The 15,980-nt window shown below is 29.8% G+C and overlaps 1 protein-coding gene across 5 annotated transcripts in view; it reads right to left on the bottom strand.

Moving 5' to 3' along the window:
• The window catches only part of LOC118192384 (CUGBP Elav-like family member 4), a 69,765-nt gene that overhangs the window by 16,580 nt on the left and 37,205 nt on the right, over positions 1 to 15,980 (bottom strand). For all 5 annotated transcript variants that reach the window (XM_085812087.1, XM_035363335.2, XM_035363337.2 and 2 more), the window contains one exon: positions 3,221 to 3,304. In XM_085812087.1, coding sequence (XP_085668213.1) covers positions 3,221 to 3,304 — 84 coding nt within the window. The remainder of the gene's footprint in view (positions 1 to 3,220; positions 3,305 to 15,980) is intronic.

The raw sequence follows: 15,980 nt of genomic DNA on the forward strand, positions 1-15,980 counted from the left end.
AAAATATATCAGAAACACTGATATATAAATATTTAAATATCATACAGGAGCAGCAATTCTCAACCAGTGATATGCAAGAGGAAAATAGGTGGTACGCTATGAAACAAAGTATTTTTAACTATTAAATTTAAAAATTAAGTACCCCAAAACACTGTTTAAGTTTTTTCTCTAACACTGTTAAATTTACGTGATCTGAGCTTTGTTCAATGTCAATAGCCACTCGTAAACTTTAACAAAATAATCCATTTTTATTTTCACAAATATTCTTTCAGCCATATATATATATAAAATTTGTCATAAATGATGTTTTAAAAAGGTATAATAGAAAGGGGATGTTGTATTTAATAGTAAATAAAAATAAATTCATATAAAAGATAATAATAGCTTATTAATTCTTTTAAAGTTGATTGATTTATTAGCATGTGTACGCTTTATGTCACCACCATTTCCGGGCTCATATTGCTCTATTTTCAATAAGAAAAAATTTGTTTATGTCGATTTGCTGTTTCTAATAGCAGGTATTCTGTCTTCTTTTTGCTTTGTATTCCTTACTTTTCTATGTGATTTGAGATTATCGTTGTTTATTTTTTAAGAAATTGCAAAACATTGTGCATTTAAACATTTGTGAAAATATAAAAAAACAAACCTAGATTTTTCAAAATGGAAAAAAAGGCTAGGATTGACTAAACGGAAAAGTAATGATTCACAGGTGTTGAATCCAGGACAATGTGCTTTCACCAAAAATATTGAAAAAAAAAATTGTTTATAGAAAATATAGTGAAAGTTACTTATGATTTGGGCTTACTTGGAATGGAGATGAAATGGACTCTCAGCCTCAATAAGTTGTTTGCACTGAACTACTATCCAATCAAAGTATGAAACAATCGTTTCTTAAAAGACATCTGGAATCTAAGCATGCCAATTTAAAGGATAAATCTGAAGAATATTTTAAGAGGAAATTATCGGAGATCAAAAATAATAAACAAATAATGAAAGGTTTTGTTACTTCAAGTGAAAAAGCATAGGTAGCTACCTAGTAAGCCAAGAGTGGGCAGGCTCGTACTCTTGGAGAAAACCTATTATATTAACAGCAACTAAAAATATCATTTTTACATTATTCATGAAAAAAGTGGCTAATGAACTTAATAATATTCCTTTATCAAATGATACAGTATGTCGATTAATTCATATATATAACGAACTTTGTTCAATTATTAGTTTGTATACATTGCAAAGATGATAAATGAATTTCCAAAAAGTATTTATTTTGTGAATCTCTTCATGATAGAGCAACTGCAAATGAAATTTTCAAAGTAATTGACAATTTTATGGCTGAGAATGGTATTCTTTAGAATAAGTGCATTGCCGTATGCAGTGATGAAGCTCAGGCTTTAAAAGGAATACATTCCGGTGTAATTTCTCAAATAAAGAAAGTCGAATATAAAACTAAATTTACCCACTGATCCATTCATGGTGAAGCTTTAGTAACCATAACAATTCCCGAAAACCAGAAAATTGTTTTGAATCAAGCTGCAAAAACTGTTAATTTTATTAAAAGCAAAACTTTAAATTCAAGGATATTTATGATTTTGTGCTAAGACATGGGCAGTGAATATGAAACACTTTCGTTATATTCTTAAGTAAGGTGGTTATCCAAAGTTTTAAATCGTGTTTCTGAACTTTGATCAGAAATCAAATTTTCCACACTGATTCAAAATTTGAATTGCAAAAACATCTATTTAATGAATTATGGTTGGTGTGTTTAGCATATTCGAGTGATTTTTTTTAAAGTTAAATGAACCAAATGTAGGAATACAAGTACAAAATGTTAATTTGTTTACCATTAGAGATAAAATAAATGCAATGATAAAAAAAAACTTGAGCTAATAATCAAAGAATTGGATAATCATATTTTAAGCTTTTCACCACTTTTAGAAAATTTTTTAATCAAAAATGATTTGAAAATAACAGAAAAATTAGCATCCACCATTAAAAATCATTGTTTTTTATTGTTAAATAATTCCTATATTTTCCCACGGATTATGAAAAAGAAAATTGGATTAGAAATCCATTTTGTTCAAATTTACCTGAAATTTTATCCTGTACGGAAAGGAAGAATTGATAGAAATTTTCTATGATCGAACTCTAACTGAAGATTTCAAAGATAACACACTTGTTAACTTTTTGACTAAACCGGGGGAGGGGAGATAATTTGAAGGCATTTCAAATAAAGCTATTAAATTTTTATTGCCTTTTTGCACAACCTATTTGTGAGAATAAGGATTTTCTTCCATGCTATATTTGAAAAATAAACACAAGACGAAATTAAAAGTAGATCTTAATTTATGGTTAAAACTAAGTGAAATAAGACTAGGCATAAAATTTTATCTTTCTTTAATAGGCCCAAATTATGCACTAAATTAAATTTTAGAATTAAAGTATTATAACTTAAATTTTGATAATTAAAATGGTAACCAATCTAATTTTTTTTAATGTGTGCATATTTAATACAAATAGTCAATAGGTTGTGCAAATGGCAAAATGCATTTTTTTTTAAATATTTCTATCAAAAAACTGAAAAATAATCACTCTAAAATATAGTGATGGGGTACTAAAGTTTTCCAGTTTCCAGTTTAGATGGTATGCATTAGTCAAAAGGTTGAGAAATGCTGCTATAGAGCAATATATACCTAGATATATGTGTAAGTGTGTTAAATGTGCATGTAAGTACACACATTAGTAAGGCATGTATTTATTAAAGCAAATACTGAACCTTTTTTGCGTGTGTTTCCTATATATATTTGTTAAGATCATGTAGGGAAAATGTTTATATAATTTTTTAAAAAAATTCTTCAACTTGACTTCTTTTAATAAAACTGGATTATTGTTCATTGAAATAGCTTTAGATATTCATTTCATGAAGATGTTCAGTAATAATAAAATAAAGTTTTATTCCTTCATTTTTTTGGCCAAGTGACTCATTATCAATTAAAAAAAAGTGCAAATGCAAAAAGTTCATTCATTCTAAGAATTTCAAATTAAGTTCCTAATTTTTTTTTCTTAATGCTACTTCTTTATTATCCTAAAATTTACAGAACAATAAACCATACATATTAGGATAGGATTTATTATTATAAGACATGCAAATTAAAGTCAAAAGAACTTTAAAATATATTACAAAATAATAGCAAAATGTCTACAATCATAAAATATTTCTCACCCTCTCTTTGTACAGGTGAAGTAACAGCAGGTGGTTGACAGAGGGTAGGTGCAGCATACTGTCCATATGCTGTAGGATATGCAGCTATAAAAAATAAATAAATAAATAAATAAATTAGTCATGAGTAAAATCATTTGAAATTAAAATAAAAGTTACTGTTTAACATTAAATGTTATAGTTTGAAATTCCTTACTTACACATAAAGTTTATAATTTGTGAGTGGCATACATTAAATGATGCTTAACATCAGATTTTAGCAATTCCCAAATACAACAAGAAATGGAGAGAGATGAAAAACACTAAATTCAATGTTAGCTTTTAGAGTTTATTTTTACAAATTATCTAATTTGCAGTTATATTTTAACTCAATTTTAACTTTTACTCAACATACACATAGAACTAACACTGAGTTTTAGAACCTATGTAATTTGATTATGACCTCTTATTATATTATGAATTAAGGATTAAGACAAATAAAACTCAAATGAAAAGGAAGATGATAATTAATCTGATAGAAAGATGAAATATGGAAATAAATCTGATTTAAGGCTGTCAGTATAAGAGAAAATTAAGTTAGTAAAAACTGTTTATCATTTCCTCTTCAACAAGTAACTACACAAACCTGAGATTAAAGGTTTCCCAACCAAGGATTTTTCCGAAAAAAAGGTGATGAATGATAGTGAAATTAAGAATATCTGAGTACTTTTTGATAATTTCATCTACTCTTCATTTAATATTTATAAAAAAACAAAAAAGACAAAAATTCATGATACTACAGAAAAAGTGTTAAAAAAAAGAATTTCTTCATTTCTAGGAAAAAATTTTAAAAGGGGAGGTTAATTTGGAAAAGCTGCAAAGAAGAAGCATGATATGTTCTAAGCTATAATAATTCACTAGGATTTAAAAAAAAAAAAAAAAAAAAACACATGCAGGGTGTCCAATTTTAAAGTGACTACACATTTCAGAGTAAGCAATTTTTTATGTATTTTGTTTGCAATTTCTATACAGTTTCATTCTATGGAAAAGATTAATAAACTCTAACACATCAAGTAGGATGAAGGCATAAATTCTTTATATGCACAAAAGCATTAGATAAGCTTGCTGCAGGGCACAACAATTAAACACTGCCATAGCATCTCTGACAGCTGTTTTATAAGAATTCAATCTGTGGCAACAATCTCATTTTTAGATCAGGCATTTTTCATTGATGAGGCATGGTTTTATTTAACTGGATATGTCTGTGCCCAAAATTATCAATCATGGAGCTCTGAAAGACCTAGATCGATTTATCAAGTATATATAATATGAAAATAAAATATGGAAATTATGCCTACATATTAGAAATATAATATGGAAATTATGCCTAGAGCACCAAGTAAGGGTGACAAATGATCAAGCCACTGTTCTTTCAAAGCTCTAGATTACTTTGTGCATATAGGCCTATAGCAAACTGTGAACAAATGCAGTATATAATATATAGGGTATTGCCGAATCCAACACACAAATTCAGAGGGGTGATAGAAGGCATTAAGAGGAGGAAAAATCACCATAGAACATGGGGTCATAAATTCCATTTAATTGATGAAAATTCCGAAAAGACTTCTAGAAAGCAAGCCTGAAGAAGACAGTCGCCAAACAAATGCAAGGATTAGGAGCACTGTGGTCAACAAGAGAAAAACTTCTCGTACGCAAATTACAAATGCGCAAGGGAAAAATAAAAGCAGTGGTCAAGAAGAAACTTCCTTACATGCAAATTTCTCATGCATTTGGAGAAAATAAAAGCAGTGAGCAAGCATTCATTTACAATCATTGCAGAATTTTGAGGCATTAAACTTCATACAGAAACAACTTGCCAGTTTACACGAATGAGGAATATGCAGATATGCATCTGATTTACAGCCGAGGAGGTGGCCATGGACGCCTAGCACAGAGGATGTACCAAAAGCAATATCCAAGAAAGAGTAAGTCACACCATACCACTTTCATGAACATTAATTGATGGCTGCAGAAAACAAGATCCTTCCAAGTAATGAGGCATAATGCAGGGCAAGAACGCAGTGTGTGCACACCTGAAACCAAAAAGTGAATAATGGTCTGCCATTTCCCCCTCTACCAGTACATGATTGGTTGCAGCTGAACTAGGTATTCAGCAAAACATTTTGTGGAAGGTTCTGCATGCAGTAAACATACTCCCTTTCCACATGCAGAAGGCCCAATCCTAAGTGATGAAGATTAGCCTCATCGTGTAGAGTTAATATGCTGGATGCTTTATGCCACAAAGAATGATTTACTATTTCATTCTCAGATGAAACCTGTTTCACGAAAAACGGCATAGTCAACATGCACCATGTGCATATGTGGTCGTCCTAGAAAGATCCCTATGGCACTGTCTTGTCAAAAGCAAAACTAAAGTTCAGTATTAATATCTGGGCAGAGATTCACAGAGATCATATGTTAGGACCACATTTTCCGCCCAAACGCTTAAATGGTGCAAATTACCTTGTTTTCCTACAAGTCCTCCCAGATTTAATGTAGGGAATAAAAACCACCATGCATGATAGCACACTAGCACATTTTGGGGCTGTGATGTGTAACCAATCACCTTGATGCTACATATCCAGGGGAGGTGGATTATACAGCAGACCTCTTGCTTGGCCTCCAAGCTTTCACATCTCAATCCATTGGATCTCTTCTTCTGGAGGCACACGAAATCGGTTGTTTATCAGATGCCTGTGAATACACTGAGGGATCTGGTAGCAGAGATCATGGTCAGTTCAGTAGATATCGCCAGCACACCGGATATATGTATGAACATATCCATCAACTCTCTTGTCTGTGTAGGCTGCAAAATGACCTTAGTGGCCACAACTTTGAATTCCTATAAAAATGTCTGGTCATCTCCTTTCTGATATCAAAGTGTGATGCACTGTAATCCTGCTTTAAGTCAAATAAATGCTTTTTTTTTTTTTTTTTTTACTTATTATTGTCCCTTCTGGTTCCACATTTCATAATTATTTTTGAAATTTTCTCCCAACATGGTTTGCAACCCCATGTTCTATGACAATTTTTTATCCTCTTGATGCCTATTATCATCCCTCTGAATTTGTCAGTCGAATTCAGGAACACCCTATATATACATCTTGGAGGTGGTGAAAAAGAATATCACTCATGAAAAGTAAGTAATGATACAAAATACTGAAAATTCTGAATCTTTTGTGGAAATATAAATGATTGATTTTATGTTCCAATTTTTACCCAGTTTTAAGTATTACTTTAACTCATTTTGGTGTGTGTCCACACAAACAGAGGGAAAAACTAAAGCCACAAAAAGGGGGGATTATATTTTATCTGCATTCAAGTAATTCTTCTTCAAACTGGAAAAAAGAAAATTTCTGTCTAATAACAATTCCAGAAGCCCAATTCAGAAAATACAACTACAGTTGTCTTTATGAAACATTCTGAAAAGCTGAAATGCAAAAAATATTACAAGCTGCCAAATTCACTTATTCAAAATATAAGTTAAAACTACTTTCTTTTTTATTTTAATGATTAAGAATTACAAAAGTGTATGAATGATGAAAAATTAGTCTTGTATAATATGAGAAATTAAAAACTGAATAAATAGAAAATAAATGATACATATTATGTTTTAAAGTTAAAAACTCATTTTGTTTTTTTACAAAGGACACATCTGAAAAATGTGCTGCACTATATTTAATAATGCAAACACTCATGTTGCAACTTCTGCTGTTGTCTCTAACAGATTCAAAAGACTCTCATCAACTTATCTTAAATAATAGGCAAATCTGATATTTGTTACTGATTTCATATATAAAGGATCAATAAACTTCATGAGCAAGGAATGATATAATGAAGACAGATAGCTAAAATCTCTGACTCTGGAAATGCACCAGCCCATTTATTTGAAATCAACATTTAAACAAATTTTCCAGTTTTAGGGACTTTTAGACTCTGGATAAATAGCCTTTTACCAAACTTATAAGGATGATCCCAATTTTAGAGCAGAAATGTTTAGTATTGTCAAAATTGATGAAACCTATATTTGCTTCCATGGACCCATTGTTGAAAACACATTTCATTATGTGGGTGATTTTATAACAGAATGTACAGGGTGTCCCACTTGAAAGAGGCCCTGGAAAAAGTGTGGCAAAAACCTTATAAACCAGCTTTTTACATAACATGCCTTTGAGAAATAAAAGTGCATTAGAAGAGGTGCTAGAAATAACTTCTTTAACACGGTGGTGCATTTTTGTGTATGTTCCTCCCATTACACGTGGTAGAGTGATGAAGCGTGATTCCACTTGTCGGTATACATAAACTAACGAAACACACATTTATGGAATAGTGACAACCAACATGCAGTTGCTGAGAAACCGGTGGAAGTTCATTTTCATTCACAGAAGATGGGCATCTTTTCTGCATTACCATAGTGGTGCATCATCAGGCCAATTTTTTTGCATTATTGTCACCAATGAAGGGTACCAGGCAATTTTCATGAATTTGTGAACTAACTGGATGATGAAAAGCTGAAACTTGGCTTACCAGCAAGATGGGACAACATGCCACACATCTGTAGCAAATATGAACACGGTGGAATCACTTTTCCAGACTTGATCTCTCTTGAGTTTTTTCTATCGGATCATCATAAAGGTAAATGCATACAAGCACAAACCATGCACATCAACGATTTGCACCAGAACATCCACCATGAAATCTAAGGAGTGATGACCAATACTCTGGCAGCAACATACGCAAACATGCAGCGCCATGTTTAACTGTGTGTACAGTTAGAGGGAGATCACTTCCAGCACTTTTTCTACTGCACTTTCATTTTTCAAACATACAGTTACGTCATGTAAAAATTTGGTTTTGTTTTCTTTTATTATAAGATTTTTACCCCACTTTTCATGGGGCCTCTTTCGAGTGAGACATCCTGTAGAATAGCCTTGAACACTGATTGCCTAGAGCCTGTTAAGACTGTGAGAAATGTTATTTATTGTCATTAAAAAAAATACATGTGAAGTTTTCAGATCATAAAAATCTCTCTGGGACTCTACTGATGAAGATTTTATACTGAATAGTTGGACAATTTACCAAAATTCTTTAAATTCCATTTATAATTTTTTTATTGCTAACAGCTTCTCATCTACAACACCAGATAATACACACACTCAGATTCTAATCTAACACTATCATTATCAAAATCTCTTGTGGACCATACAACAAACAAAAACATTATTACTCCAATTTCTCCAAAAGCGAGCTAAACTTAGCAATTATTTTTTTAAATGCTGAGAAACCAAAAAGAGTAGTAACTTTGTGAAACTATTTAATGAAACATAAATTAACTTTCAAATTCCAAAGCACTTTATTTCTGGCTTCACTAATGAAACCATTTGAAAATATGCAGGTATGCACACACGAAAGTGGAGTATTTTGAATTAGATGAAAACTATGTCAGATTTTTTCTTCTATGGTAATTTTCAGGATGTTTCAGGACTTGCAGTTACTGGCACATATAAATGAAAAAAACATTTCATGTATATATACCATAGAATTTAACTGCTTTTATGTTTGGAACAAGGCTGGCCTTGAGTATAAAGGATGGTACAAGCAGGTCTCATATGCCCAACAGCATATTGGCATATTCCAAAGGGGAAAATGTCCTAAAAGTTTATTTTAGTCCTAACATTTTAGTTACTAGAACTTTCTTTTTCTGAACCCCTGTTAATAGATATAAGAAATGAATAAAATGGCTTATTGAAATGAATTTCTATTTATTTCTTGCTATACACAAGAGTCAAGAAATTCAAATGAGAGCTCATATTGTACTCACCTAATAGCCCAGACGTAGCTTCTTTGAATTACCATTGTTCCAATCAGTGGGATATTTCTTAGCTGATAAAAAATTCAAAATAGCTAATGATATGCAACATGGTAATAAACCAGTATTTAGGCTGTTAAACAGCTGAGTTTTTAAAAATTTAATCTTTATATCAATTTGTTTCACACCTTCACTTATTTTATTCTGTAAAAATTAATGTGGTATTTTTTGATTGTCACTTCTGTAAAAGGGGCACAAATATATATATATATATATATATATATATATATACATACATATATATATATAGTACAAAACAATCAAAATCTGAAAGTATGGCTTCTTCCCCCCCCTTCAGATTTTATATTAACCCCAAACTGGCGTTTTTTTTAACGTTTTGAGTGTTTCCTTTACTTAGTAACTATCATGTTCTTCGCACTTAAACCATGTCAAATTCAACCACAATATCTCAAAATATTTTAAAACAGCACATCTTTAGAATTTCCGATACACAGTCTCGTGCACTGGAGATAAAAATGTTTTTTTTCGCATGGTTTTACCATTGTTTGCTTTGAAATGGTTGAGTTTATTAATAAAAAATTTGTTAAAGTTTTACAAAATTTGAAATAGATAATATAACAAATTTGAAATTCAAAATTTGGGCTTCCAAGTGCCCATGTATGGTTGGAGGACTACGTTACTCAAAATTTGATGGCTCTAGGTACTATTGTTTTTTCACAATAGGAAAAACATTCATGCAGATTCTTTATTATTTAGTTTCTTTAAATCTAATACATGGCGATAATATTTGGTGGCAACAGTATGAAAAGTGAACCAAAACAGAAAATGAAACGACACAAAATGCCATTTTGAGACTAACTGCTCTTTGGGTCTAACACTCCTTTGAGCTAAATATTATTAAAAAACTATGCTATCAAATAGTTTTGACTTAGAAAAGTTCTCGTTATATAAGTAACTAAGCAATCTATTTTAAATCCTGTGCAAGTGAGCCCATATTTTTCAAGACTGCATATTAACAGCACTCTGTTTTCAGTACCTTAGTATATGAAAAATCAAACCACAATGCATTTCTACTTAGAAAGTTAAAGCAGCTGAGGTATAGAATAAAAACTTTAATAAATATGATGAAATAAAAAATTGGGATCATCTTTATAAGTTTGCCAAAAGGCAAGTTATCTACAGTCTAAAAGTCATGCATTCCCGTACTCAAAGGTTTAGCTGTCTCTCTTCATCATATCATGCCTTGCTCATGAAATGTATTGATCCTTTACATATGAAATGACTAACAAACAAATATCAGTTTTACCTATTATCTAAGATAAGTTGGTGAGAATCTTTTGAATTTGTTAGAGACTTCTCATTCACAACAGAAAAGTTGCAATGCGAATGTCTGCAATATTAAATACAGTGCAGTAATTTTTTTCAAATTTGTGCTTTGACAAAAAAAAAAAAAAAAAAGCCTTTTAAACATGAGTAGGTAATATTTATTTGCTGTTTACTCAGTTCTTAAAAGCTCATATTATACAAAGGTTTAATTTTGCATCATTCGTAACATTTTTTTAATTCTAAGTAAGTAAAAAAAAGAGAGAGAGATCAGTTGCAAGTTACTAATGGAAAATACAAAATCAAAATTTGTCTGTCAATTCCTTCAGCCTGAAAACTTTTTAGTTTAAAAGAGTTTATATCAGTTTTGTTTCTTTGGTTTGTCTGCTAGCTTTCTTGCTTATTTCTATAAAAAAAAAATGGGGGCCTATCTGTTTGATAGTTTCTGACGTCTTGACCTAACACAAATTTCTCCATTTTCTAAAGTGAAATTTGGCAAAGTATCTGCTAATTTCATCAAAACAAAGAAACAGTTTCACATACAGAACAGAATTAATGACAGACTGTGATGAAAAAACAGTTCTTTAGTGTTTAAATACAGTTTAGTACATTTTATATATAATCCATTTTCTATATATGTCTTTTTTTCAGAACACATTTAACTCTTTTCCAAAATTCTTAATATAACTTTTGCAGCTTCTATACAAATAAAAATTAATCATGGATAAGAAACTTCAAGACTTTTGTTTGTAAAGACTACATGTCCAAATAATCAAGTGAGTGAACAAAATGATCTTTTTAACAAAGTGAATCATGTTAGGAGTAAATGTTCTGAAAGACTGAGAGTTGGAAATGATGTGTTTAAAAACTAGTGAGAGATGCAATAAAATATTTCAAATTATGAAAAATGAAGACATTAATTTTAGGAATGCACTGAACATTGTGCAAATTGTGAACAAATATATCCATTTTCTAAAATGAAATTTGGCAAAGTATCTGCTAATTTCATCAAAACAAAGAAACAGTTTCACATACAGAACAGAATTAATGACAGACTGTGATGAAAAAACAGTTCTTTAGTGTTTAAATACAGTTTAGTACATTTTATGTATAATCCATTTTCTATATATGTCTTTTTTTCAGAACACATTTAACTCTTTTCCAAAATTCTTAATATAACTTTTGCAGCTTCTATACAAATAAAAATTAATCATGGATAAGAAACTTCAAGACTTTTGTTTGTAAAGACTACATGTCCAAATAATCAAGTGACTGAACAAAATGATCTTTTTAACAAAGTGAATCATGTTAGGAGTAAATGTTCTGAAAGACTGGGAGTTAGAAAAGATGTGTTTAAAAACTAGTGAGAGATGCAATAAAATATTTCAAATTATGAAAGATGAAGACATTAATTTTAGGAATGCACTGAACATTGTGATTTTTAGTTCAGCAATACCTGGCTTTAAATTGTTTCAGATAAGGTATTTTCTCGAACAAATGTGGTTTTGTCTGATAAAAGGAATCAATTCTTTGCTATACTGCAATATTATAATAAAGGCAACATTAATAATAAAGTGCTCTCTCTTTTTCTTTCTTTTTTTTTTTTTTTTTTTTTTTTTTTTTTTCTTTAAGGATGCATCTTGTACAGACTACTTACTGCACATGTTTGAAAAAAAGACAAACTTTTCCAAAAGGAATTCAGTCACAAAAATCTAAAACAATTTAGAAAAATTTATGCTTTAATTCTAATTCCTTTTAAAACATAATTGTTAGAATAAAAAATCACTTACAATGACTTAATAATGATATGACAGTATTTATGCAAACACCTCAATTAGGCCATTTAGTTGTAAATGCCCCATTTTTAATTTTTGAAATCTTTTCACCCTATTCTACACACATACCCATGGTATTAAGGCTCTTGCCACAGAAAATAAGGTTTTGCAGAACTTCCATTATACATTTCTCCTATCAATCCACTGGCAAATTAATGTTGTGTTAGGGAAAATTGTGTCCCTGAATATGAGTCAGTTGTAAATGAATTTGAAAATCAAGAATTCAGCCCAGTATGAAATTACAGCTGTCATTCATTTTACATGCTAAAAACAATAAGGCATATCCACTGGCAAATTAATATTGTGTTAGGGAAAATTGTGTCCCTGAATACAAGTCAGTTGTAAATGAATTTGAAAATCAAGAATTCAGCCCAGTATGAAATTACAGCTGTCATTCATTTTACATGCTAAAAGCAATAAGATGGCGATTTTAAAAATTCAAGGATGAAAAGGCTGATGCCCTTGATAAAGAATGTCCACGCCAACCCACTATTGTTATGAATGAATACAAAGAGTAAATCCTGATATTCAGTGGAAAAAAATTACATACAAATATAGTCCATTTAATTCTTAATATATTTTTATAGTTTTTCACAAAATACATTTAACCACATGAAAAATCGAGAAATTTCTTTTTCCCCCCCTCCTTTTCTTAAAAAAATATAAATAAATACTTTCTTATAAAAAATATAATACATGTTCATTTTGCAATATATTATAAATGCTAAAATACGAAATTTCCATTATGTGAATGATCCTAATTTACGTTACTGTACAATCACAAATCCTTGATGAATATTTAAAAAAAATTATACAAATTTATTTTGTGATGCAAAGATGAAAAACAAGACAGTCTCATATCACCATTCCACCTTTTTTTTTTTTTTTTTTTTTTTTTTAAATGCATCACCCCAAAAAAAAAAAAAAGTAAAAGTTCAACATCAGATATCTACATCCTTCAGGTTAAAATAAAGCAAATATCTCAATTACTTTACATTAAAGAGAGAGAGAGAAAAGAAAAGGAAGGGGGGAAGCTCATAACAATATATACGTGAGCAGGATATATAAAAACTTAAATGAACTCTGAAATGTACTTTATGTTAATTAACAAGTTAGCATTTTGATGTTTACTATGAATTCTTCCTTCCATATTACTTACCAAAATGCAAATTAGCTTTTTTCAATCTTAGTAAGACAGTTTCTGGCACTCATTATAGCACTTACAATTTTGCCAACTCTATCTAAAGACTTTGCAATCCCCCATTGCCGAGACACTAAACTTGCACATCAGTAAAATACTTAGCCAGCCTATAGCTTAGATATTTGACTGAGTAGTCTTACACTACTTTATCAACATTTAAAGTTATTTGACTACTACTGTTTAATTTATATTGCTATGAGTAGTGATTCTTATCTGTAGCACAAGTCATGTGTTTTAAGTTACAAGTTGAAGATTAAACAATAATAATACAAAAGATTATTTATAAAACCTTTATCATACTATTTCAGACATAGTGATAACTTGCTAACCTGTCTAGTGGGGTTGCAAGACCTACATTGTTTCCAGATGAAGTGCAACCTTACAACTTTAACGAACATTTTAATTATCTATTTTATAAGCATAAATCAACATAAATTTTATGAAATCATCAACTTATGCTCATTTTCATGCTTATTCTTCAATGTGGTTCACAAGCAAATTTATAATAGCACATAAATTTGTGAGCAGTGTAGAAGCATTTTATGATAAATGCACAGAAAAGTGGATGTGGAATAGTTCAATTATAAAAGTAAAGGGAGGCTGGTTAAAATGTTGCAGTATATGAAAATTACCTTTACTAGCACAAATCAGGCTTTACAATATTGATAAAAGTAGCTGATGATTTTTGGAGTGAACAGAATAGTTTAACTCATTCATTAATGTTAATAAAGCCATGAACATTCTCACTTTAAATTTATTTAATTACTTATTGAATTTAAAACAAAAAAAAAGTGAATTAAAGAATTTTTTTAAAATATTTTTGTTATGTATATGTTTAAAATAAAAAACAAGAAAAGAAGTTTTAACACTTTGCTTTATAAATCAGATTTAAAGCTGGATTAAGAATTGCATCATTCATTCAACGATCTGCTTGGTTTAATGATAATTTTGATCGGCCACTCATCAATTGTTATAGTTTAACTATGTCTTATTTTTTACTTTTACTGCTCATATTGTACTTAATCTGTAAACTTCATATCTATGTAAAATCTGATCTTAAATTATCAAAAGTGGCAATGATTACATACAGGTCTATATATATATACGTATATAAGAAAGTCTACAAAAGATATTCACTGCCACCTTACCTAGCAAATCATTATAAAATTAAATTATTAAAGTGTGAATTATAACTTGCATTCATGTTTTAATGCACGTAAAACTTTGCAAAGAAATTATATGTTTATCATAATTAATGTTTATATGTTATTTATATATACATACATAAATCTATGTATGTATGTGTGTATGTATGAATAAGTATAAATTAAAAAGCAATTCAAAACCTAATCCAATTGCATGCTGAAAGCAGTAACAAGTGATGATAATAATGCAAAGTAAATTAAAAATATGTTACAAATCCATACCATGTTCAATTTAGAACAAACCATATGCAAAAGACAGAAAGCATAGTGACAATTTGCATGACAAGTGTAAAAATGCCAAAACCAAAAACAAAAAGGAAAAAAGAAATTTTATATTTTCTCCCGTATTGTCATCAGGGGGTTCATGCAATGAAAGAAGTAATTACATCAACCTGTTTCTGATACAAGACTTAAAATAATGTAATACTTAAAACAATCTCAGAAAATCAAGTAATTTGGGTCTATCATTCCAACTCATACAATAGATTGTAGTAAATAGTGTCCTTAGCAAAATTACAGGATCAAAATCATAAACAAGCTTAAAAATGCTTACTTTTTTCTTGAACAGATCAAGTCCAAAAAGCAAACTGTGTAAATACAAGAAAGCAATCCAACACAAAAATATAACAACATAAAATATTAAAAGCATACAGATCTTTTTTTTTTTTTTTTTTTTTTTTTTTTTTTGCAAAATTAAGCATCAAAATCATAAAGAAGTAAAAAAAGCTTAAAGATCAAAAAATTATTTTCTATGTAAGCATACCAAAGTCCCCCCCCCCAAATCAATCATATGAAAAAAATAATAGCAAACAAAAATTTGATCTAAAAACATAAAATAAAAATAAAGAGAGTTAGTCCTTAAAACCTATAAACATTACAGCAACAAAAGTTTTGAAATGAATTTTTTTTTTTCAAAACTTTTGTTTGTGTCGATTCAGAAACAAGCTGATGATCATTGCACCAACTCCCTGATGATGATACAGCGGAAGATGTAAATTTCTTTCTTCCTTTACATTTTTGTCCCTATCATGCAGTTCACTATAGTGCTTTTGGTTTCTTTTTTTTGGGGGGGCGGGGGCATACGATTTGTTCTGAAATGAATATAAGAGAATTTTGAATGTATTTTAAATTAATTTGCATTACATATAAAAGATAAATATAACTATAGGTTGTACTACATAATATGCAAAACTTCAAAATACACTATAACTTAAATATGTTACACTATACAACAGAAAACAGAATACCAAAAAAAAAAAAAAAAAGGTTTAGTTTTTTTTATGTCGAATATGCAGACAGGAGGAGTAATGTATGCTCACAGACACATACA

Source organism: Stegodyphus dumicola, chromosome 2 (genome assembly GCF_044657685.1).
Source record: "Stegodyphus dumicola isolate Sdum_Otavi_A_Nest chromosome 2, ASM4465768v1".
Classification (NCBI taxonomy): domain Eukaryota; kingdom Metazoa; phylum Arthropoda; class Arachnida; order Araneae; family Eresidae; genus Stegodyphus; species Stegodyphus dumicola.